The sequence below is a fragment of the Acartia tonsa genome, chromosome 14 (genome assembly GCF_053477335.1).
Source record: "Acartia tonsa isolate MP-2025a chromosome 14, ASM5347733v1, whole genome shotgun sequence".
NCBI classification, from domain to species: Eukaryota; Metazoa; Arthropoda; class Copepoda; order Calanoida; family Acartiidae; genus Acartia; species Acartia tonsa.
This window is the reverse complement of record NC_137273.1, coordinates 19043071-19069480: the sequence shown is the minus strand read 5'-3', so window position 1 is coordinate 19069480 and position 26410 is coordinate 19043071. Positions and strand designations below refer to the sequence as shown.

Here is a 26410-nt window from a genome sequence, read left to right as displayed (position 1 = left end):
GGTTGTAGGGTAGGCTGGTAGGGGTAGATAGATGTTGAGGGTCTGAACTGCTGTCAGGAACTGATTGGGTTTTCCTTTATCACACTAGAGCTAGAAGGAGAGAAGCTTGTAAGTCTTTATTTGCTAAAAATACCCCTGTTAAATGCTATGGAGTAGCTCCGCTCCGGTGTGTGTGTGTGTGCGTGAAATCTCCTTTCCTTGCAACGCGCGTACGCACCGTCAAATCCGCGCACACGGGGAAAACGCGCTCTTATCCCTCAACTCGATCTCTCATTGGTCCGCTTCGTCCGTTGAATTTATGATATTTCCCGCACTCTGTTGCGCTACCCGTGAATGGCGCTCTGTGTGCCCGGTCGCTAGCCCCACACTACAGACGGACTTAGTCTAGTGCGGGTAGGAAGGGGGAAGCGCGTGAGGCGACGGGGGTAACTCCGTCCGTTCCCCCTGTGAGGGAGGGGGGGTAACTGTGTGCTGGTGTAATAGTGCCTTGTCTTCTTAATCCTAGGCTTATCTATTATATCACCCTGATTGTATTTGCCTTCAATGGAGAGGGGCTCCTCCCTTTCCTCTGGAATAAGGGGTGTATTGTTGTTGTGCTGTGGGCTTGAGGTGATTTTGATTGTATATCAGGGTCTTTATTATATTACATCTAGCTTCTATTTTTGTCCTTATCACAATTGCATAACAGATTTGTTTACCAACCCTGTTCTATTTTTAGCTGTTATCACAATACACAATAAATCCAAGCCTGTTCTATCTTTAGATTTATCACAACACAACAATTTGTTTGCCAAGCTTTGCTCATAAATCTATTGTTTAGCCATCACACCAGGGTGGTAATCCCTGCAATGTGACATAATATCTATTTTTCTAGATGGGTGGCTGCGTTGTAGCCTCTCAGGATACTTGGAGTTGACGTAGTTTTTCTCTGTTCTGGTGCACTACACTCGTATGTTGGCTCGCAGCTTGCAGCTATGTGGCATGTTTCAGCCTATCGGCGGCAGGGAATGTCCCGTCCTGCTAGCGCCGCTGATCCAAATCCGGCTGATGGCGGCAGGGAATGTCCCGTCCTGCTAGCGCCACTGGTTCGGATCCTGCTATTTCTTGCAGTAAAGTTGGCCTATTTTCAGCCGTGTACACTTATTTGGCTTGTTTCAGCCGGTCCGCAGGCCTGTTTCAGCCCTTTGAGCGCTCAATTCTCCGTTAGATATCGGCGCTGCTCGCGGTTCTTCGTCAAATTTCGCTGTCTCGCTTCCACAACTGCCGGATGCAGAGTTAAACTTTGCTGTCCAGGGTGGGTAATTCAGGTTGCTTGCGTCAGTTTTGCCAGTTTCACTGCTGGGAGTACCTTAGCCTCAGATGCGCGTCTGCTCTACACTTGTGGTTCGCCGTAATCTCACACAGCTGTCACCAAAAGTTGTGGTATCCGCCGAGGATAAGTGGCAGACACCGGAGTTCAATTAGATTACGGCAGTGTGACAGACGTGGACACCTTACTATAGAGAAGCTACGCTTCTCTAGCATTCACTAGATAATGATCAACATCTATTTCAGTTGTCACTTTATTGAAGGTTTAAAGGATACTAAAGCTATATACAACAATAATTACATGGATAGGAATAAATAATCATAACATAAAAGCATCATAATACATATACAATGGTCAGTTTGGGCAATAATGATCCCCCATCCCTGAAAAGGGTGGGGGAGAATTAAGAATACAGTTAACCATAATAAACATGACAGATTCAATCATTAATTTTAAGCATAGGGAGGGGGTCGCGAGACCCCTTCCCCAGGACTCGGGGGAGGGCCATTGACCCTCCACCGAACCCTAGATCAGGGGTGCCATAGGCATGGCTCACGGTTGCCGAATACCACAGTACATCAATTTATCGTCCATTGTCTTATCCGTTTAGATTCCTGGATAGGATATTTCTCTCTCTGTTTGTCTCTAAAGATCTCGCTAACTGCAATTAATAAATAGTTAATGAGGTGGAATGTCTTGGCTCAAAACAGGGCAACTCATTAAAATGTGCAGTCAGGACTTTCATAAAAAGGTAGTGCCATCAAAGGGTATGATTCTCCTTAACAGTGAAACTTTTTACAGGTCCCGGGAAGGCTTTTACCAGCTCATCCAAAAAAAATTAAATAGGAGGTGGGAAGGGTTTTAAAATAATTTGGTAATTATTCCAATAATTATATTCCAACTATTATTTTTAAGAATTTAGGAATATATAAAATGTTTGGAAGAATTGTAGCCTTCTGCTTTATTTTTCAAAATGTTCAGGCTTTGAGGTAAATCACTTAGTTAGAATTGTTCTATTGTTGTCAAACTTTGCATGATGATTCCTCTAACAGTTGAGTAAGATTAGTTAAGCGTAGCAACTCTATAATCGTTACATTAAATTCCGTAGATCCTTTATTTTCACAAAAATTTTTTGTTTGATTATTCTCTATATCTGTTATTGGAATGATAATTCCTTGAACAACAAAGTACAATATTATAACAGTATTATTATGTATTTTCCATAAATTGATATCTTATTTATATACCTATCTATCTGTATATCTTTCTATATATCTATTTATCTATCTATCTATCTATCTATCTATCTATCTATCTATCTACCTATCTATCTATCTATCTATCTATCTATCTATCTATCTATCTATCTATCTATCTATCTATCTATCTATCTATCTATCTATCTATCTATCTATCTATCTATCTATCTATCTATCTATCTATCTATCTATCTATCTATCTATCTATCTATCTATCTATCTATCTATCTATCTATCTATCTATCTATCTATCTATCTATCTATCTATCTATCTATCTATCTATCTATCTATCTATCTATCTATCTATCTATCTATCTATCTATCTATCTATCTATCTGTCTATCTATCTATCTATCTGTCTATCTATCTATCTATCCAGATTGTTTGAGACTGCCACAGATAACCCAGGTTCCTGCCCACTGTCCAAAATATCTCACTATCTAAATGTCTATCTCACTATCTCACTTACTCTCTATCTATCTCACTATCTATATTTCTCACTATTTATCTATCTATCTATCAAGATTGTTGAAGACTGCCACAGATAACCCAGGTTCCTTCCCACTGTCCAAACTATGTATATATCTATCTATCTATCTATCTATCTATCTATCTGTCTATCTATCCAAGTTGTTTGAGACTGCCACAGATAACCCAGGGTCCTGCCCACTGTCCAAACTATGTATCTATCTATCTATCTTACTGTCTCTCTATCTATCTATCTATCTACCTATCTATCTATATATCTACCCAGATTGTTTGAGACTGTTGTACAGATAACCAAGGATCCTGCCCTTTGTCCAAACTATGTATATATCTATCTATCTATCTATCTATCTATCTATCTATCTATCTATCTATCTATCTATCTATCTATCTATCTATCTATCTATCTATCTATCTATCTATCTATCTATCTATCTATCTATCTATCTATCTATCTGTCTATCTATCCAGATTGTTTGAGACTGCCACAGATAACCCAGGTTCCTGCCCACTGTCCAAACTATGTATATATCTATCTATCTATCTTTCTAACTCACTATCTATCTATCTATCCAGATTGTTTGAGACTGCCACAGATAACCCAGGTTCCTGCCCACTGTCCAAACTATGTATATATCTATTTATCTATCTGTCTATCTATCTGTCTATCTATCCAGATTGTTTGAGACTGCCACTGATAACCCAGGTTCCTGCCCACTGTCCAAACTATGTATATATCTATTTATCTATCTATCTATCTGTCTATCTATCTATCTATCCAGATTGTTTGAGACTGCCACTGGTAACCCAGGCTCCTGCCCACTGTCCAAACTATGTATATATCTATCTATCTATCTATCTATCCAGATTGTTTGAGATTGCCACAGATAACCCAGGTTCCTGCCCACTGTCCAAACTATGTATATATCTATCTATCTATCCAGATTGTTTGAGACTGCCACAGATAACCCAGGGTCCTGCCCACTGTCCAAACTATGTATATATCTATCTATCTATCTATCTAACTCACTATCTATCTATCTATCCAGATTGTTTGAGACTGCCACTGATAACCCAGGTTCCTGTGTATATATCTATTTATCTATCTATCTATCTGTCTATCTATCTGTCTATCTATCCAGATTGTTTGAGACTGCCACTGATAACCCAGGTTCCTGCCCACTGTCCAAACTATGTATATATCTATCTATCTATCTATCTAACTCACTATCTATCTATCTATCCAGATTGTTTGAGACTGCCACAGATAACCCAGGTTCCTGCCCACTGTCCAAACTATGTATATATCTATTTATCTATCTATCTATCTGTCTATCTATCTATCTATCTATCTATCTATCTATCTATCTATCTATCTATTTATCTATCTATCTATCTATCTATCTATCTATCTGTCTATCTATCCAGATTGTTTGAGACTGCCACTGATAACCCAGGTTCCTGCCCACTGTCCAAACTATGTATATATCTATCTATCTATCTATCTAACTCACTATCTATCTATCTATCCAGATTGTTTGAGACTGCCACAGATAACCCAGGTTCCTGCCCACTGTCCAAACTATGTATATATCTATTTATCTATCTATCTATCTGTCTATCTATCTATCTATCTATCTATCTATCTATCTATCTATCTATCTATCTATCTATCTATCTATCTATCTATCTATCTGTCTATCTATCCAGATTGTTTGAGACTGCCACTGATAACCCAGGTTCCTGCCCACTGTCCAAACTATGTATATATCTATCTATCTATCTATCTATCCAGATTGTTTGAGACTGCCACAGATAACCCAGGGTCCTGCCCACTCTCCAAACTTAAATCAGACTTTGACTTACAAAAGGTGATAAAAAAACATTGATACATTTTACAAATTTTTCATGGATCTTAAGAAATAAGACAAAGACCGATAAATTGATGTACATCCCCAATGATGACACACAAACGTACTTCTCCTTAAGATTACAATTAGTGGTTGAAGCATTTGGACAATAAACTAATGGAAGCAACCGATCAAGATTCAATAAAAGTCCCTAAGTTGTTAAGTCTACGAATAAGAAAACGTTATTGTAAGACTTATTGTGAAATATTCAGCCATACTTACGTTGGGATTCGATTTTTTTTTAAAATCGGTTTAATAATTCGAATCTGTCCGTCCGACCGTACGCCCGTTCGTTACGGATAGCTTTTTTCGTTAAATTAGGCATGTTAGAATTGTTCTATCGATTCAAAATTTGCATGATGATTTATGTAGTAGTTAGGTATGACTTGGAAAGCGTAGCTTCTCTATAATCGTTACCAGAATGTCCGTATGTCCATTTTAAACATGTTGAGTATTAACTTTTTTAACAACAAATTTTTATGGGATACAATTATTCTATTGATCTGATTTTTGGAGTTCTGAATCCTATTACAACGAGGTACAATATCATAAGCGAAGCATCTCTTTAATCAAGTCCTTAAAATATAAGCATGTCCTTAAACAGTATTCTGTATTTGAGAAGTTTTGCAACAAATATACGTATAATTTTGTCATAAACTTCTATATTTATTTTTTGCATATTCAGTTCTGACACTCTACAAGAATTAATGTTCGTCTGTCCTACCGTTTCAGAATTCGCTTTTATGGATGTGTCATCCTATTTAATTTGAAAATTTAGAAGGGCAAAAGGACAGAAACAACTAATCGCTATCTAAACTAATTTTTATTTTAGTTTATGGGAACCTGGTACATTTTGGAATATCAATATCCAAGGTAAGGTGACGAAACCCAATCTGTCCTACTTTTGATTCCTGTGACGTAATAAAAAGAGGGAGATGAGAGGAGAATTGAGAGAAATCCCCTAAAAAAGAGATGGATGATCCCTCTGATTTTTATGACGTCACAGGAATCAAAAGTAGGACAGATTGGGCTTCGCCGGTAAGGTGCTTTCCTAAGAGTGCCCAGTAAGCACTGAACACACCCAGGTTTAGCAGCATAACCCTGGTGAACCTAAACATGTGGTGCGCTATTGGGCTACCTAGTCCTAAATATAACCTAACCTATCCTGCCTTCATAAATTAACAAAAACTAACTCCCTTATTTCCAATTTATTTAAAAAGTAATGGTGGGAGGATTTAGCGCTTTGAGGAAAACCAAAAACAATAAATGTATTAAGTATAGATGCATAACCCAGACATCTACCGTGATCCAGGGGACCTTTTTTCTTCGTCTGCTAGCAAATTACTTTTTACTCTTTCTGCAACTTGGCTGTGTTAATATTTACGACGTTATTGGCTGATATTCAAATTGAAAGTTGGTACAGGGTCCATGAGGTGGGGACATACAGTTATTTAACTCTGTCCTCCTCTATTGTTTTACTTTAATATGTTTAAAATTTAAGGGAAATGGAGGTTACTGATCTTTCCTGCCTCAAATTTAAGTTCACAAAGGGCAGTGGCAGTGATGCTATACATGGAAACTTTACTTTTAGATTTCCAGCCAGGTACATAGTTTATTTTTAGAATTGTAGACAGGTACTTTAGACTAAGTTGGATAGAAAGTTCATTAAGGTTATCTAGATATCCAGGGAAACTAAACATTTAGATTTCCAGCAAGAATTGTAGACAGGTACATTAACATAGAAGTTTGGATTAGATAAATACATAGAATACTTAATAGAAAGTTCACATAGGGTAGTGGCAGTGAGGCTGTCCATGGAAACTTTACAGATTTCTCTCCAGGTATGATTAGAATTATAGACAGGTACATAAATATAGAAATCTAGATTAGTTAATGACATAGAATAATAATTAGAAAGATCACTAAATTAATATATTTTTTAATGTATATAAAAGTTAATATATTTTTAGATATGGTCATTTTTACAACATCCCCACAGATAGCCAGATTCTTGGCAATGGACAAAATAGCCTCTGGATGACAACTTTTAAAGGAGGTATATAATATTGAAAAAAAAGAATGAAAACACCCATAAAAGCGAACAAATTGACAAAACTTCAACATTTTTTAAATATTTAAAAAAACATTTCGTAAATATTCAACCCTAATTTTTTTTTTCATTCTTATTTGAGACTTATTTATATCATTCGCTTCGATTATAATATTATGTCTAATCGCCCTAAGAATCAATATTACAAAAATCAATTAAATAGTGTAATTTCATTATTTAACATTATGGGACCCATACAGGGTATTGGCATGCTCTTCTCTACTTGTCGATATCATGTGATTAAAAAATCATAACATTATTTTGAGTGATGGAAAATGTTTCTATAGGGCTCCGCCGCCTATATCTACTAGACCTACATCCAGTTACAAACTAAAATAATCCTCACGACTATGCATTGCAATTAACAATCATCCTTGTTGTATTTTCCAGTTGATATGTTGACCGCTATTGTGGATACTGACTATCAGAACTGGGCTGTGTTTGTTCAGTGTGCTAATGAAGATAGCCAGCTCAAGTAAGTTATAGAGCTAGCTAGAGATAGCTAGAGATAGCTAGAGACAGCTAGTGACACTGACAATTAGAGCTGTGTTTGTTCGATGTGCCAATGAAGATAGTCAGCTCAAGTAAGTTATAGAACCAGCTAGAGTTGGCTAGAGATAGCTAGAGTCAGCTAGATACATCTAGAGATAGCTGAAGACAGCTAGAGACACTGATTATCAGAACTGGGCAGTGTTTGTTCAGTGTGCTAATAAAGATAGTCAGCTCAAGTAAGTTATAGAACTAGCTAGGGATAGCTAGAGATAGCTAGAGACATCTAGAGATAGCTGGAGACAGCTAGAGACACTGATTATCAGAACTGGGCAGCGTTTGTTCAATGTGCCAATGAAGATAGTCAGCTTATGTAAGATAGATAGTTAGCTAGAGACAGCTAAAGACAGCTAGAAACAGCTAGAGACACTGAATATCAGAAGTGGGCAGTGTTTGTTCAGTGTTAATGAAGATAGTCAGCTCAAGTAAGTTATAGAGCTAGCTAGGGATAGCTAGAGATAGCTAGAGTCAGCTAGTGACATCTAGAGATAGCTGGAGACAGCTAGAGACACTGATTATCAGAACTGGGCAGTGTTTGTTCAGTGTGCTAATGAAGATAGTCAGCTCAAGTAAGCTATAGAGCTAGCTAGGGATAGCTAGAGATAGCTAGAGTCAGCTAGAGACATCTAGAGACACTGTCTACCAAAACTGGGCTGTGTTTGTATGCTAATGAAGATATTCAGCTCTAGTAAAATGCTTAGTCAGCTAGCGTTTAGTACAGTTTGAAAACTTAGGGCATTTATATATATTTCTTTAGACCAGGTTACGTTATTTTTAATTTAGTTTAAAAAAAAGATAGGGGTTTCTTTGTTTGATAGGCATTTTGAGTGAAACCACCAGATCCAAAGCTTCAATATTAAAAATGTTTATATTTAGGTTTATGTCCATGAGAATAATGTCTCGCAGTACAGACCTGTCCCCACAAAACTGGTTTTCTGTCAGAGAAATAATCAAGGTTGTAATTTCTTTTTTTTTTTGGGGGGGGGGGGTAGGGTCGGGATGCTAGAGGTTAACAATCTCTCTAATCGCTAAACTGATATGGTTTTCCTTTACTAAGTAGCGTCTCATAGGTCCTGGGAATGTTTATAACTCCCCTAATAATACCAATTTTTAAAAACTAAAATTGAAATTTGGAAGGGGGTTGGGTTGACTTTTCCCACCTTAAGAGCCATAGAAGCCTCTAGGGGCGTAGCTGTTAGTCTAAATATAAAGCAGTTGTTTAAGCAGTAGACAATTTCTTGACTCATTTTAGCCGCTTTTTTTGCGTTATTTATTGTCTAAAAAAGAGCAAAACAAACTAAAAACTAATAAGATTTTGTTTCAGAGTAATAATTTGGAGGCCAGATACAAATATGAAATAGATCAAACAACATGTCAAGAATAAACAAATAAATTTTCAGTATGGCTTTCAAACCGATTTAAATCCGCTGGATTAGAACTGGTTCTCAGCTATACTGAAAAATCATGTATAGCATTGTATTACAGACAATTTTCCACTAATATTAAAGTAAAAATCATAATATTAATACCAGTTTTGGTTAACCCGGACCTTAGGCCCACAGGGGGTAACAAAACTAGTTTTAATCTTATTTTTTTAAAAATTTTAATATCCGCGGAAAGCTGTCCATAATTTGGTACGATAGATAAATAAATAAAATTTAATATTGCTTTTTAGAAAAAAAAACATGTTAAAATTTTAGATAATTAGCCAAATCTCATAATATTTCTTAGGATAGCCTCGGAGTTAGGGTTTCCTTACTTTTAGCCTATCATATATTTTAAGACTTACGAAGCCCTAACTCCTAGTCTAGCCTATGAATTTTATATGATTTAGCCCAAAATCTTAAAGCCCTTTAATAAAGATTTTTATAAAACAAACTTTTATAACTTGGTAATCCAATGTGCCTTATTTTTTAAAATCATTATTTATATTATAAATATTTCTGCAATTTTCATCAATTACTTTTATAAACCCCTTGTAAAGATTTTTTCACTTAATTTATGAAACTTTTAGAAAAAAAATCTTTTAAAATGTGGAGTTTTTTTCTTTTATATAAAAAGAAATATTATTTCTTACTGTTAGTTTGTAAGGACTTAGAATTAAGGGACTAAAGTTAAATATTTCATAAAAATCATTAGTAATTTTTTTTTCCAGTATGGCTTCGAAACCAATTAACTTCCGCTGGATTAGAACCGGTTTTCAGCCATACTGAAAATTCATGTATTGTATCGTATTACAGACAAATTGTACTAATATTAATAAAAAAATTAAAACAAGTTTTGTTACCCCGGGGCTTCAGCCCCTCTGGGCTACAAACCTGGATTTAAACTTAAAATTTTACATTTTAATATCCTTGGAAAGTTTTCTATAATACGATGCGATAAATAACTACTCTACTTTTGATTTTTATAAACTAGGTAACTTTATTTAGTATATAAGGGTACATAAAATGCTTATAAGAAAATAATTTTATATTAGAGGAGAAATTAAAATCTTTCTTAAAAGCATTTTATATTTTTTCTTGAAATAATTATATGTGATATATGGATGATATTTATTTTATTGATATTTTGTTTTGAAATAAAATTTTGCGCAGTTTTAATTTAATCTTTTTATTACTTTTGACTGTTTTAGGACAGTGTTATGTCAAAAGGTTGTGGATACATCTCCCACCTGGTATATGATTATTATACTATATGTAACACATCTCGTTATGCCCCTAGAGGCCTTTAGATATGTGGGAGGGAGTTGACTCTCCACTTTTAATGTTAAATTTGAAAAGAAAAATCAAAAAAATGAGGGGGGGTGGTATTTTTTCTATGGTTGATTTCACTGTTCTTAAATAAAATGATTTTTTTTGTAAAAGAAAACCGTATAGAATAAGCAGTTATCGAGATCCTACGCTGCATACACCAAGACCGACAGACAGACATACACATAAGTAATCTGTTACTTTTATACAAAAATTGAGTAAAGTCACTCTCTGGATGACAAGATGTTTTTATTTAAAGCATGGAGGGAGGGGACATTGGACTGTGAAATACACTGGTACCCAAAGTATTATAAGCATCTTATTTGTTGATTTAAAAACTTTGGGTACTTTTATAAGATTAGTAATTGTCAAACATTTCAACCAATATTTGTAATCTACAGAAGGAGATATATTGTTAATTATCATGGGGGATGTACATCAAATTATCGTCCATTGTCTTATCCTTTTAGTTCCCTGTGTAAAAGAAAGTGCTAACAATGATTTGCAACTATTTGCGACCAAATGGATGAAAACTGGTTTTCAAAGCTGTTCATGAAATAACACAAGAATTATTATCCAATAGTTACTGTAATTGTTGTGTTATTCTGGGGTAACTAATCAACTTTAGAAATGGTTGTATCCGATTCCGATTGTACTGTAGCACATCTACTTTATAACTTGAATGTGGCGTAATAAGTTGCGCATCCGTTTGGTTCAATAAATTTTGAAACTCTCTAACAAGCACACAGTATGGATGCTCGACCAAAAAATGAGCCGTGTGACGTCATTTCCTTCCGACACTTTCTTAAGTTTCACATGCATGTAGAGACTCGGCAAAGTAGCTGACAAAAGGAGCCGTGTGACGTCAATAGATCTATCTCTTTTTAAGGGGTTTCCTTTCCCACTTTTTCTCTCATCTCTCCCTTTTATGACGTAACACGGCTCATTTTTTCAGCCACTTTGTCGAGTCTCGTACTTGTGCAATGCATTTTTGTAGCCTGGGCCGTGAGACCAAAATATATACTCCTTTACTTTCTTTTTTTGAATCTAGAATTGAAAATATAAAGAGGGAGGGGGGGGGAACGACTTTACCCCTCCCCACCTCAAATGCCATTTCTGGCTACTAGCCGCTAGCGAATAGCGAAATTAAAACTCTCCGCTACATAAATATATGTACTATATAATAAGCCAGGGATAAGACAATGACCGATAAATTGATGTACATCCTCAATGATGATACACAAAATTACCCATTCTGTAGATTGCAGTTAGTGGTTGAAACGTTTCACCACTCAAATTAATAAACCAAATAAATCAAAATTCAATGAAAGCCCCCAAAGTTGGTTAGTCAACGAATAAAAAAAAACGTTATTATAAAACTTTGGGGACTAGTGTAATAAAGAACCCATTGTTCCCTCGCTTCCTGATGATAAGCACTATATTTTTTAGCGAGGGTCGGGAGACGAAACTGTTTTCTCCTCAGTCATTTGGTTATTTGACGAGATAAGCGCACACATTTTTTTTCAGTGATCTAAAGGAATAAGACAATGGCCGATAAATTCATGTACATCCCCAATGATGATACACAAAATTACACCTTTTATATATTTAATTTAGTTGTTAAAAAAGGTTTGAAAAATAACTTTATGAAATTCCCCAAAGTTGATCAGTTAACCAATAAGAAAAAGTTATTATACAACTTTGGGGACTAGTGTAATAAACAGCCCATTGTTCCCTCTCTTTCAGTTTTTTTTCACACCCATTTAAAATTTAAAAGCGATTACTTTTCAATGATATGTAAAGAAAATGTAGATGTAAATTTGGCAAGAAATACATGTATATTTGACAATTTCGGATGTGTATATGTCAACGACTCAACATACCTTTAAAACTCAGCAAATTACTGACGAATTTACATTCACAAAAATAATTTTGACAAAAAAAACAACCATTGTATTTCTGCCAGTTGTTGAAATGTCAACGCCCCTTTTCGGAGCAGGTTTTAGGCTTTTTATTGACGGTGGATATTAGGTAAAGCCTGAGTTACTATTTTAGGTGAAATAAAATGTTAAAATGTACACCAAGAAAAGAATTCCCAAAAATTGTAATATTACTATTGCTATCCTTTTTTCTTTTGGTTAACGTTTTGGACAGGTATAAATAGAAGCGTAGCTACTCTACAACTCACTTTGTCTGGCCGTTCGTCAGTCCGTAACGCTATTAAGGAAAATTTATTCATTCATCTGCCATTAAAGATAAACAGCAGATTTTTTCGTTCCCTATAATAAGCATACAGTATGAAATTTACTTTGTCCGTCGGTCTGTCAGTCAACAAAACTGGGAAAACAGTAAAAGTGTCTGACTATGACGTCAGAAAAAAATTAGATTTATTAATCTGCTATATAAGATAAACAGCAGATTTTTTTCGTTCCCTATAATAAGCATATAGTATGAAATTTACTTTGTCCGTCGGTCTGTCAGTCAACAAAACTGGGAAAACAGTAAAAGTGTCTGACTATGACGTCAGAAAAAATTAGATTTATTCATCTGCTATATAAGATAAACAGCAGATTTTTTGTTCCCTATAATGAGCATACAGTATGAAATTTACTTTGTCCGTCGGTCTGTCAGTCAACAAAACTGGTCTGAAACTTTTATTTCAATATTCATGGAAAATTGTCTGTAAAACCATGCTATATACGATTTCAGTATGGCTGTATGCAGGTTCAAATCCAGCGGATATTAATCGGCTTAGAAGCTTTTTTTAGCAAATATTCTTACTACTCAATAAAAAAAAGGTTGTTTTGAATATTACTTCTTAAGATGGTATTAGTAAAAAAACTTAAGTATATATTTTTCCAGTATGGGTTCGAAACCGATTATTATCCGGTGGATTAATAACGATTCTCAGATATTAAATCATGTATAGCATAGATTTACAGACAATTTTACACGAATATTAAATTAAACCAGTTTAGCCCAGGCCTTCTTCTGACAAAACTGGGTTTGATCCTATAATTTTTAATATCTGCGGAAAAGTGTTAATAATACAGTAAGGCACATATTATCGTTTTAAAAACCGTTTTATCGTTTTAAATACAAAACAGCATTTAATTTTAGTATTTTCTCAAGATTGTATAAGTAAAAGTTTAAAAAGTCAGGGATCTAAAGGGATAAGTCAATAGCCGATAAATTGTTGTACATCCCCAATGATGATACACAAACTACCCCTTCTGTAGATAACATTTAGTGGCTGAAACGTTTGGACACTCAACTTAATAAACCGAAAAATTCCGAAAAGTTTTTAAGTCAACGTATAAGAAAATGTTGTTGTTATAAAACTTTGGGGACTAGTGTAATAAACAGCCCCCTCCCTCTCTGTAAAAAAGTATCTACTCATGTTAGAAATAAGCATGACTCATCAATTTTCTTATTATGTTTTAGAAGAAGAGAAAGTTTTTTAATAAATTTAAAATCTACAAATATTAATAATGGTAATGTTTTTTTTTGTTTTTTTAAATAATCCATTTATGAAAGTATCAGGACTTTTGTCTGTCTGTCTGTAATGAAAGATCTCGCTAACCTCTGATCGATATGGTTCTCCTTAAGCTTCTTAAAGGTCCTGGGAAGTAAATACTGTTCACGCCACTTGTTTTGATAAACAACTTCAGTTTTGGGCCATACTAAAAATATGTATCGTATCGTATTACAGACAATTATCTACGAATAATAAAATAAAAATCAGTATTGTTAGCCTGAGCTTTTGGCCCCTCAGGGCCAACAAAACTTTAACTAATGTTATATATTTTTTTTACTATTCGCGGGAAGCTGTCTATAATACATTGCGATAATAGTTATTCATTACATCGTATTATCGACAGCTTTCCGTGACTACTAAAATGAAAAATTATTGTATTAAAACTAGTTTTGTTTTACCAGAGGGGCCGAAGGCCCGTGCGAACAAAACTTTAATATTCATGGAAAATTGTCTGTAATACGATGCCATATATGATTTTTCAATATGGCTGAAAACCGGTTCTAATCCAGTAGATATTTATCGGGTTTAAAGCCATAGTAGAAATAACTATTATTGCCATTTTTTTCAGGTTTATTACGCGAAGCCATTGATGACTTTCCAGCATTCATGTGTAAACAAACTTTACCCTATAGGTCTTCATACTTTATATCCAACTAGCGGCTATGCCCCATAGGGGCCTCTAGGGGTACTTAAGAAATTCGATCCCCACCCAGTTCTCAACTTGAGTTTTTAAAAGAAAAAGTAAAAAACTTTTTTTGAGGGGTGGGGGGGGGGGGTACATTTTTTATTGTGCGGGTAAGGATGCCCTCACATGAAAAAAAGTTAAAAACCTTCCATCATGGACCAATAAGAAGCTTTACTATCAAGGAGAACCATATTGGTGCAGCAGTTAGTGAGATAGTTTGCTACAAACAAAGAAAATATAATTTATATAATAGGAAAACAATTTTGATCTTTTAGAAATGAATAGGATGTGTGCGTGTGTATTTTTTAAGTATCTTGCATTCCGATGAAACAATTAGGCCCCTCGGGGCTAAAAAAAAACTTTTTTTACTCATATAATCTTTCATTTTACTTTCTGTAAAAAGCTGTCTATAATACGATAACTAATAAAGTATGAAAATTTTCAGTTCTCATCACTACAACAAGTCCTTCATAATTTGTTTTAAAGAACCTGCAAAAGACCAGGGAAGGTTCACTTTCATTTTATAGTCAAACTAGTCTTAGATTTAAGAGAAAAAAGTTTTTAAAAAAATTTTGGGGGGGGGAATTTTTTCTTTTTTTTTTGGGGGGGGGGGGGGGATTTGATCCCATTATTCTAATTTTAGTTTTAAAAAGAAAAAAAAATTGGGGGGGTATTTTTCATTTTTTTGGGGGGGTTGGGGGTATCCCACCCCCCCAAGAAAATAGTTATAAACCTTCCCGGGACCTATGAGAAGCTACCCTGTAAAGGATAACCCGATCGGTTCAGCGGTTAGCGAGATCCTTCGCTTCAAACAGACAGACAAACAAACAGACATCGTTCTACTTTGTATTATAGATTAGAGAGTAGCTGCACTCCAAAACCCGCGGCTATTAGTGTTTCTGTTTGCTGTCGGGGAGGTGTAGGGTTTCAAATATGGTCCGCACTGCGTCTTCCTAGAGACGAAAAAATGCTGTATTGTCTTGCACGTTACACTCATAGTAAAAATAGGGAGAATGCCTTGGTCCATAGACACACCCAACTCATTACTATACTTAGTTATGACCTTCAGACAAAGGCCGTGCAATCAAAGGGTTATTTGTATGTTGGATGTTACTTAACTCACCTCGTAAAGGCGAGATTCTCCTTCAATTTTTAAGTGACATATAGAGAATCCAGAGCATCACCCGCTTTTCAATGGGATGTAATACTCTAACACCCGGAGATATTAGGTTAATTAACATCCAACAGACAAGAAATACTTTGATTGCACGACTTTCGTCTGAAAATTCCTAACTGTGCATGGTAATGAGTTGCGCCTATTTATGAGCCATGGCATTCCCCCCTATTATAACTATTAATGTCGCGCACCTTACATGGCAGCAGTAAGAACCATTACTAACGTCTTTAGTTCTGACCCGGTGTCGGAGTAAAAATTTTTTTTATTTGTTGAATATTGTGTAGCTGCACTGCAAATCAAAAAAGGATGACAACATCCCTAATCAGCGAAGCTCTAAAATTAGACGTTATGACAAAAGAACATAATAACTTGTAGAGTGTCACAACTTAAAAAGTAGAATAATAACTTTTGGGTCTAAACAAAATGTGATGAAAATTACATAAATACAGGATACTGTTTAAGGACATACGTACATATAAATACCTAACTTGTAATATTGTACCTTGTTATTCAAGTAATCAATATTCTAAAATTCTGATGAAGAGGATAAAGTTACAAAATCAGCATGTTTTAAATGTACCTACGGACATTCTGATAACGAATATTGAGTTGCTACGATTTTTAAATCGTTCCTAATTACTACAGGAATTACCATGCAAAGTTTGAAATCGATAGGACAAATTTAACATGTCTAAAACAACGAAAAGAGCTAACTGTTACGGACAGACAGACAAATAGATCGAATTACAGAAAGCCTCGCTTTTAAAAATGAAATGAACCAATTATTTTCAGTTAATATCAATGTACTTCTACCTTAATGGGTGTAAGTATTTTGTTTAAGCAGCGAAGCTACTCCATAATTTAATTTGTCCGTTCGTCTATCCATACATTTAAGTTTGCAATGTTGGAAATGTATTATTTATAATTACTCCCATATGGTAAGGAATGAATACCACTTTATAAAGTCTGTCTGTCCGTCCGTCAGTCACTCATTTTTGTAGTAAAGATTCCTATGACAGATGTACATTGTACATATATCTAATCTATACATTGTTTTGTCCGTCTGTCTGTCGGTCATGCTTCAAATGATATAAAAACATATTTTTGTCTGTACTTGTATTTTTGTAATACTTCGCTTCCTATAGTTGTTGTCATCCTTGTTTTTAGATGGTGCATTTGGCAAGGACAAGGGAACTCCTTACAGGTTATATATGAAACTTTTTTTGTGTTTGGGGGGGGGGGGGGTTACCCACCATCTAAATTTATATTTCAGCCTATTTCCTTTGTATTAGAATCAAATAGCAAAAAACTAACATAAACTAAGCGACGAGGCTTATTCTCAAGGAAGTAGTGAACATTAGACTGATTATTACACTAGTCCCCAAAGTTTTATAATAAACTTTCTTATTCGTTGGTCTCAACATAAATTTTGATTGGTTGGTTCATTACGTTCAGCGAATAAATGTTTCAACCACCAATTTTAATTTTAATCTTAAGAAGGGGTAGTTTTGTGTATCATCAATTGGTCTGTAATTTTCAGAAGGGGATATTTTTTGTATCATCATTTATAGTTTACATCAATTTAGCGTTCATTGTCTTATACCTTTAGATACCTGTTTAGTCTTTTCAGCAATTTATTAATTTACTAGCGACTATGCCCCTAAGGACACCTAAGGAGGTGGATGGGGAATTGAATTTGACCTTACCCTAAAATAGTTATACATGGGAATGGGGACCATATCGGTTCAGTGGTTAGCGAGATCCTTCCCTACAAACAGACAGAGATTATGTTACTTTTATATAACGACTAGCGGCTACGCCCCCTAGAGGCCTCTAGTGGCACTTTAAATGTTTTTTTGTACAAGTCTCTACGATAGTTATTTATGATGCTTTTACGTCTCTACGATACCTACCTACCAATGTTGCGTTGGAATCTCTCAGCGTAAAAATTACCGAACTTTAGATTAAACAAGGATGACAACATCCATAAAAGCAAAGCTCTGAAACGGTAGGACAAACGGACATTAACACTTGTATAATGTCAGAACTGAATAATCAGAATGCGAATGTATAAGAGTCAAAGCAAATTTGTAAGTAAATTTGTTGAAAAACTGCTTGATACAGGATAATGTTTATGGACATACTTACATTTTTAGGACTTGATTATAGAGTTGCTTCGCTCATAAAATTGTACTTTATTGTCCCAGGAATCAGTATACCAAAAATCAGACCAATCGGATAATTAGGTCACATACAAATTGTTGTTAAAAATGTAAAAAAAATCAACATGTTTAAAATGGACGTACGGACATTCTGGTAATGATTATAGAGTTACTACGCTTTCTAACTCGTACCTAACTATTACAGGAATCACCATGAAAAATTTGAAATCGATAGGACAATTCTAACATGCCTTAATTAACGAAAAAAAGCTATTTAAAAATTAGTAAAAAAATCAATATGTTAAAAATGGACGTACGGACATTTTGGTAATGATTATAGAGTTGCTACGCTTTCTAAATCGTACCTAACTACTAAAGGAATCACCATGCAAAATTTGAAATCGATAGGACAATTCTAACATGTCTAAATTAACGAAAAAAGCTATCCTTTACGGACGGACGGACGGACGGACGGACGGACGGACGGACGGACCGACCCTAATTATAGAAAAGCTTCGCTTTTAAAAAGTTTCCCAAACATTCGGACAATTGGGCGATCAAATTGGACCTAATGGTAGTTAGAATTTAGTTAAGAACAAAATCCTAGCCGTTTCTTCTTGCCAGATATTGCCATTTTAAGATTTTAGGTAAAATTAAGGGGTGTGTGATCGGTTCATCGGTTAGCAAGATCCTTCAGTACAAACATACAAACACACAAACATCCTGTTACTTCTTTATAAGGATTATTTTTTTATTTCTAGATATGAGGAGCATATAGTAAATATTTGGCTCACTTTACTAAGCAATTATCCAAATGCCACAGTTTTAGGTAAATTTTTTGACAACAAGTAAAATTCACCATGTTTTAAAAGGACATACAGACTTTCTTATAACTATTATAGAGTTGCTATGCTTACTAAATCATACTTTACAGATATGGGAAGTTTGAAATCCATAGAACAATTCTAACATGCCTAAATTAACAAAAAGAACTGACCATAATATTAGAAAAGCTTTAATTTAAATTTTTCAAAAACAGTAGGATTTATTGCAAATATTTGGCGGGGGAAAAATATACAAGAATATATAAATATTCAATTACGCAACCTCACATTTTACTGAAAATTCTTTTTGTTTCAGATCTTGGTAGTAATATTGGAGTATTCACTCTTGCAAGTTTATCTATGGGAAATAAAGTCATTTCTGTGGATCCTAGTCCTCAAAATCATGCTATTCTATTTAATAGCATAGGTATAATAGATAGATAGATAAATATTAGGGACTAAAGACTGGGCTTCAAACAAACAATTCAAGTAAAAAGTCAACAAAACCTCTCGGCATAAGGAATGTTTTGGATAGCTCAAATATAATTATTTAGAGGGATAGATTCACAAATTTTGATAAAAAGCAGAAAATATAAAATCTCTGGATAAATTTATATAAGGTATCTCTGTGTATCCTAGTCCTTAAAATCATGTAATTCTATTTAATAGCTTAGGTATAATAGATAGATAATATTAAGCATAAATTTTTAGTAAAAAGTCAACGAAACCTCTCCGCATAAGGAATGTTTTATATACCTCAAATATAATTATTTAGAAGGATAGATTAACAAATCTTGATAAAAAGTAGAAAATATAGATCCCTGGATAAATAAATATAAGGTATCTCCTAGTGGACCATAGTCCTCAAAATCATACTATTCTGTTTAATAGCATAGGTAAAGAAGATAGATAGATGAATATTAAGGACTAAAGACTGTGCTTCACACAAACAATTCAAGTAAAAAGTCAACAAAACCTCTTGGCGGTTGGAATATTTTGGATATTTCTTATCATTATTTACTGCTCTTTTAAAATTCTCAGGGGGGATAAATTAACAAATATTGTTAAAAATCAGAATATGTAAATTCCTAGATAAACATATATAAGGTATCTCCTTGTATCACTTTTCAACACATCTACTACTATACAAACAGTATATTGATGATATTTATAGTTCCAAAAACTAGAGCTCCAGATCGGTTCCAACTGTATGCGTGTTTTTTTTCTATCATTTACACAAGCCACGCAATTTATATCTTTATATAATTTTTTTTCATGTCATTTCAGCTTTGAACAATATTGATGATGGAGATGTTATCCAAGTAATGAATCCTATAAGGTAAATTTCAAAAAAAAACATTTTAGTTTTTTTCCCTGACAATTGTTGATGTAAGCTTAACAGTTGTATCCTATCCTTATAATAAAGTAACAGGATGTCTGAACCTAAAGGGTTTTCCTTTACAGGGTAGCTTCTCTTGGGTTCTGGGAAGGTTTATAACCATTATAGGGGGTACCATCACCTCCCAAGAGAAATCGCCCCTAGAAAAAAACTCTTTCCATCCAAAACTTAAATTAAAAAGTGTTTGTGGGAGTTGGTCAATCCCCCCCCTTAAAAAAATTACTTTTTCTAGAAGATGATTAAAGTCCCTCGACTGATTGTGACGTCATACGATAGAATAACCAATGAAAGGCCAACATAAATTTTACCATTGTTCAATAACAGTGTATACTGGCCTCTCTTGGCTATTCTATTCTATGACGTCATAATCTGTGGAGGGACTTTAATCGTCTTCCTTTTTCTTTTTAAATCTAAAATAAAAAAATTATTGGGTATAGTCCCTTTCGTAACATCGCACCTAATGGGGCGATTCTTCGTATTTTTCACAGTAGCTTTTCTCCTATTTCTAGCCCCTGCGGGGGGCTCTAACCCTGCGGGGCCAATTACCTAACCCTTTGGGCCAATCACCTAACCAATTATAACCTAACCTAACCTAAAATAACCTATGATGTTACGAAAGGGACTATTACCAAATTATCGAATTCAACTCCCCAATCCTCAAGTTTCCCTAGACATCTCAAATGAAAGCTGTCTATAATACGATGCTAAAAATTGAATTATTATAGTGATGGTTATTATGTGTACTCTGGAAAATCTTTGAAACAAGGAGAAACAAATCAAAAAGAATTAGATTTTAGCAACTCGGTAAGATGTTAATTTTTAATGAAGTTTTCATACACTTTGAGAAAACAAGGATGACAACATCCATAAAAGCGAAGCACTGAAACGGTGGGATAAACGGACATTAACACTTGTATAGTGTCAGAACTGAATAATCATAATTTAAATGTATATGAGTCTAAGCATATTAATTGTAAGTAAATTTGTTCAAAAATTGCTTGATGCAGGAAAATGTTTAAGGACATACTTACATTTTTAGGACTTGATTATAGAGATGATTCGCTTATAATATTGTACTTTGTTGTCCCAGGAATCAGTATACCAAAAATCAGATCAATCGGATAATTAGATCGTATAAAAATTTGCTGTTAAAAAAAGTGAAAAATCAACATGGGATCACCATACAAAATTTGAAGTCGATAGGACAAATCTAACATTCCCAAATTAACGAAAAAAGCTATTCGTTACGGACGTACGGACGGACCGACCCTAATTATAGAAAAGCTTCGATTAGATTAGTTTAGATGTTTTCACTGGAGGGTACATCTATCCTCCCAAGACGAAATAACTCTAGTGAAAGATGTAGAATAACTAATAGCTATTTATCGCATCGTATAATAGACAATTAAAATGAAAAATTACAAGATTAAAACCTGTTTTATTAGACCTGAGGTATTATTTTTTATGATTGTTATTTTATTATTCTTTGAAACTTGTCTTTAATACGTTGTTGTAATACGTTTAAAACGGCTATAATCCAGCGGATACTAATCTGTTTTACGAAAATATTAATACTGGCCCCGAGGTGCCGAAGGCACGGGCTATAAACACTGGTTTTAATGTTATGATTGTACATATTTATATTCGTCGAAAACTGGATATAATACGATGCTAGACATAGTTTTTTTCGTATGGATGAGAACCGGTTCCTATCCACAGGAATCGAAAGAATACGAGAATAGTTATTTCTCGCATCGTATTATAAACGGCTTTCCGCGGATATAGAATGTACAATTATAAGATTAAAATTAGTTTTTTTAGCCCCGAGGTGCCGAAGCCACCGGCTAAAAAAACTGGTTTTAATCTTATGATTGTACATTTTTATATTCGTAGAAAGCTGGATATAATTCGGTGCTAGACATAGTTTTTTCGTATGGATGAGAACCGGTTCCTATCCACCGGATTCGAATGAATACGAGAAAATTTATTGTTATCTTTTTAGGCCCCATATCACGGCTCATTAACAACAATAACACTATTTGATATTTTTGGTAAGTCAAAACTATTTTTAAAGTAAAGCTTTTCTTTGATTAGGGTCTGTACGTCAATCCGAACCGAACAGCTCCAATTACTAATTTAGACTTGTTGTTTTTTTCCTTTTCAAACTTTGTATGATGATTCCTGTAACAGTTAGTAACATTCAGAAAGCGTAGAAACTCTATAATCATTACGAGAACGTCCTTGTACATCCATTTAAAACATACAAATATTTATTGAATGGTTTAATTATTCTATTCTGTATCTAAGTAGTTTTGCGAAAAATTTACATACAGTTTTGTTTATATTTAGAAATTATTATTTTGCTTATTACGTTGTGACTTTATTACAGTACATGAAAATCAGGTGCAAAACAATTTAGTATAATTTTAGATTTAAAACCAGAAGTAGACACTTTTATAATCAAAATTGATGTTCAGGGCTTTGAGTGTAAGGTAAAAAGATTTCACAATAATCCTTAAAATAAAGTAACAGGATGTCTGTCTGTAACCGCTGAACCGATATAGTTCTCCTTTATAACGTAGCTTCTCAGGTCCTGTTTGTTTGAGGGAAACACCCCCCTCAACTCTAGAAAAAAATCTTTAAAATCTGGGGGTTGTGTTCGACTGCCTCTCCGAAAAAAGAACCCCCTTAAATTTTTTAAAAAAAATTTAGCTTTTGGCCTACCTATTCTATTGACGTCAAAGTAGAAGGAAAAAGAAAGGTAAAGAAGCCCCCTAGAAAAGAGATTGGATATAGGGTATTTCCTGATGTCAATAGAATAGGTAGGCCAAAAGCAGTGACATCTATCCCCATTTTTCTAGGGCACTATAGACTGCTACTAGTTCTTAAGGCTTGAGAATAAACCTAAATTTGTTTCCTATATACAAATTTCTAGGTATTGACAGAGTTCTTAAAGCTTGAGAATAAACCTAAATTTGTTCCCTATATTCAAATTTCTAGGTATTGACTGAGTTCTTTAAGCTTGAGAATAAACCTAAATTTGTTCCCTATATTCAAATTTCTAGGTATTGACTGAGTTCTTTAATCTTGAGAAAAAACCTAAATTTGTTTCTTATATTCAAATTTCTATGTATTGACTGAGTTCTTTAATCTTGAGAAAAAACCTAAATTTGTTTCCTATATTCAAATTTCTAGGTATTGACTGAGTTCTTTAATCTTGAGAAAAAACCTAAATTTTTTCCCTATAATAAAATTTCTAGGTATTGACAGAGTTCTTTAAGCTTGAGAAAAAACCTAAATTTTTTCTCTATATTCAAATTTCTAGGTATTGACAGAGTTCTTTAAGCTTGAGAATAAACCTAAATTAGTTCCCTATATTCAAATTTCTAGGTATTGACAGAGTTCTTAAAGCTTGAGAATAAACCTAAATTAGTTCTCTATATTCAAATTTCTAGGTATTGACAGAGTTCTTTAAGCTTGAGAAGAAACCTAAATTTGTGCCATATATTCAAATGGAGACTACTGAACTTTGCTATGAAGGTAAATATAGGACAAAATAGCCTCGTACAAAATAGCCTCTAGAACAAATTAACTTAATTAAGGATAATAGCCTAAAATGTTAATAATGATCATGGCCGCAACTTTAGGCCCCTGTCCTGTGTAACTGCGAGCGCTGGTCCCTCTAGCCATTTAACATAACCTAACCTAAAATTTGTAATATAAAAAAATGTAGAAAAAAATAAAAAAAAATTTAAAAATGTACCAATCCACGAAATTGAAATGCTAAACAATTTCCAATTTCGATGATTTTACAAAAAGGCTATTTTGTCCTAAGGCAATATTGTCTAAGATCCCTTCCCTTAAAAGGCTTTGAACACCCTTCCCCCTATAAAAATTTGTGTAATTCCCCTGTTTGATAAAAAAAAATCCGACTATAAAATGCTTTGTTTAAGTGACAAAAAATATTCTTGCTTTTTACCTGGATGAATATGTGTAATATATAAAAAATAGCTATAAACTGCCTAATTAATTATGCACTATACTATGAGAATGTTGATAAGAAGATTCAGCCATCTATCTTTTATAGGAGTCATGAATGTTTCATACGGACAGACGAAATTTCGAATTATATAGAGTAGCTTTGCTACTGAAAACTGAACACAGTAATAGTGTCTGACTCATTATGACGTAACAAAAAAAAATTAGCCAATGAGAGGCCACTATATATTTTACCATTGGTCAATAACGGCCTCTCATCCTGAAAACTATATATATCTGTTATTAGGATGGGAAAGTGAATGTTTTGCCACGTATAAGACAGAATTTTTACCCCTGTTGGAGAAATCTGGATATATCCCCCATGTTCCCTGGCCTGTCACATTTCAGGTTAGTAAAATAGATAGATACATAGATAGAGATGTCTATCTATCTCTATCTATCTGTCTAATTTTTACCTCTGTTGGAGAAATCTGGTTATATCCCTCATGTTCCATGGCCTTTCACCTTTCATCTATCTATCTATCTATCTATCTATCTATCTATCTATCTATCTATCTATCTATCTATCTATCTATCTATCTATCTATCTATCTATCTATCTATCTATCTATCTATCTATCTATCTATCTATCTATCTATCTATCTATCTATCTATCTATCTATCTATCTATCTATCTATCTATCTATCTATCTATCTATCTATCTATCTATCTATCTATCTATCTATCTATCTATCTATCTATCTATCTATCAATCTATCAATCTATCTATCTATCTATCTATCTATCTATCTATCTATCTATTTATCTATCTATCTATCTATCTATCTATCTATCTATCTATCTATCTATCTATCTATCTATCTATCTATCTGTCTATCTATAAATCTATCTATATATCTATCTATCTATCTATCTATTTATCTATCTATCTATCTATCTATCTATCTATCTATCTATCTATCTATCTATCTATCTATCTATCTATCTATCTATCTATCTATCTATCTATCTATCTATCTATCTATCTATCTATCTATCTATCTATCTATCTATCTATCTATCTATCTATCTATCTATCTATCTATCTATCTATCTATCTATCTATCTATCTATCTATCTTTTTCTATCTATCTATTCCCTGGTCTGTCACTTTTTAAATCAGTAAAGTAAAAGCGTCATACTAGAGACATTTAAAATGCACAGTTAGGACTTTTTTCACGAACATCAAAATAAAAAACACAAAGGCCTGGTTTTAAGCCTATGACTTTTTCATTTTAATTTTCACGATGTGATGAATAATTATTATTGATTTTATTTTTTTCAGGATATAATAAAAACTTGTTATTTTGATGTTCTGTTTGTTCACGTGGATGCCAAACCATTCCCATACTGGGATAAACATTTGTCCAAGTATAGTTTTCTTGAAAATTTTCATGTTGATAAATAAATATGATTGTATTATAAACAGCTTTCCGCGGATATAAAGTGTACAATTATAAGATTACAACCAGATTTTTTAGCCCCAAGATGTAGAAGGCACGGGCTGAAAAACTGGTTTTAATCTTATGATTGTAAATTCTATATTTGTAGAAATCTGTATATCATACTATGCTAGATATAATTTTTTAGTATGACTGAAAACTAGTTCTAATCCACCGGTTTCAAAGCGATACGGGAAAATAGATTTTGCGATTGGAACATAAATGTATAAAATACGTACTTGCAGGGGAATATTCAAAATCTTAAAAGGGTGGGGCTTTTTGATTTGAGCACTTATAATAAATACATATAAAAGAAAATATATATATTACACCGACTCAGAATTACCACTTTTTTTGAAATTCAATGAGCGCGCTATTTCAACCCATTCCTTTTATGATATAAAGACCAATGATACCAAAAAAAGTGTTCTGGAAGCTTTTTTTCAGCAATATGTCAAATTCGATTTTCATAAAAAAGGGGAAGGTTCCCCCCTGGGGGTGAAATTTTTTTTTCTTTCAAACCATGGCTTTATACACCTTCCTGAATTCGTCTTGAATAGTACATTAAGGATCAAAAAACGATTTTAAAATATTTTGATCATAGCAAGAGCTATTCTCAAAAAACTAACAATTTTGGCCATTTTAGCAAAATCAGGTGATTTTGACGGTTATTTGAGGATAACTTTTTCTGGGATCAATATTTAAAAAAAAAGTTTTTTTAATCTTAATGTACTCTTCAAGACAAATTCAGGAAGGTGTATAAAGC

The 26410-nt window shown here is 33.8% G+C and overlaps 2 protein-coding genes across 2 annotated transcripts; both read left to right on the top strand.

Annotated features, from left to right (window-relative positions):
- Nucleotides 1–2189: 2189 nt before the first annotated feature.
- On the top strand, nucleotides 2190–10227 carry LOC145306080 (apolipoprotein D-like). Its single transcript, XM_080148007.1, has 8 exons — nucleotides 2190–2298; nucleotides 4851–4926; nucleotides 5798–5838; nucleotides 6467–6568; nucleotides 6936–7021; nucleotides 7466–7550; nucleotides 8501–8579; nucleotides 8949–10227. Exons 1-8 carry the CDS (start codon nucleotides 2243–2245, stop codon nucleotides 9006–9008), a joined length of 585 nt encoding a protein of 194 aa, XP_080004133.1. The 5' UTR covers nucleotides 2190–2242; the 3' UTR covers nucleotides 9009–10227.
- Nucleotides 10228–12436: 2209 nt separating this feature from the next.
- On the top strand, nucleotides 12437–26195 carry LOC145305824 (uncharacterized). Its single transcript, XM_080147647.1, has 15 exons — nucleotides 12437–12531; nucleotides 13822–13871; nucleotides 14484–14547; nucleotides 15046–15103; nucleotides 16570–16600; nucleotides 16945–16981; nucleotides 18701–18768; nucleotides 19080–19190; nucleotides 20051–20102; nucleotides 20888–20966; nucleotides 22165–22213; nucleotides 22593–22654; nucleotides 23618–23702; nucleotides 24448–24548; nucleotides 25488–26195. Exons 1-15 carry the CDS (start codon nucleotides 12443–12445, stop codon nucleotides 25608–25610), a joined length of 1059 nt encoding a protein of 352 aa, XP_080003773.1. The 5' UTR covers nucleotides 12437–12442; the 3' UTR covers nucleotides 25611–26195.
- The last annotated feature ends 215 nt before the right edge of the window (nucleotides 26196–26410 follow it).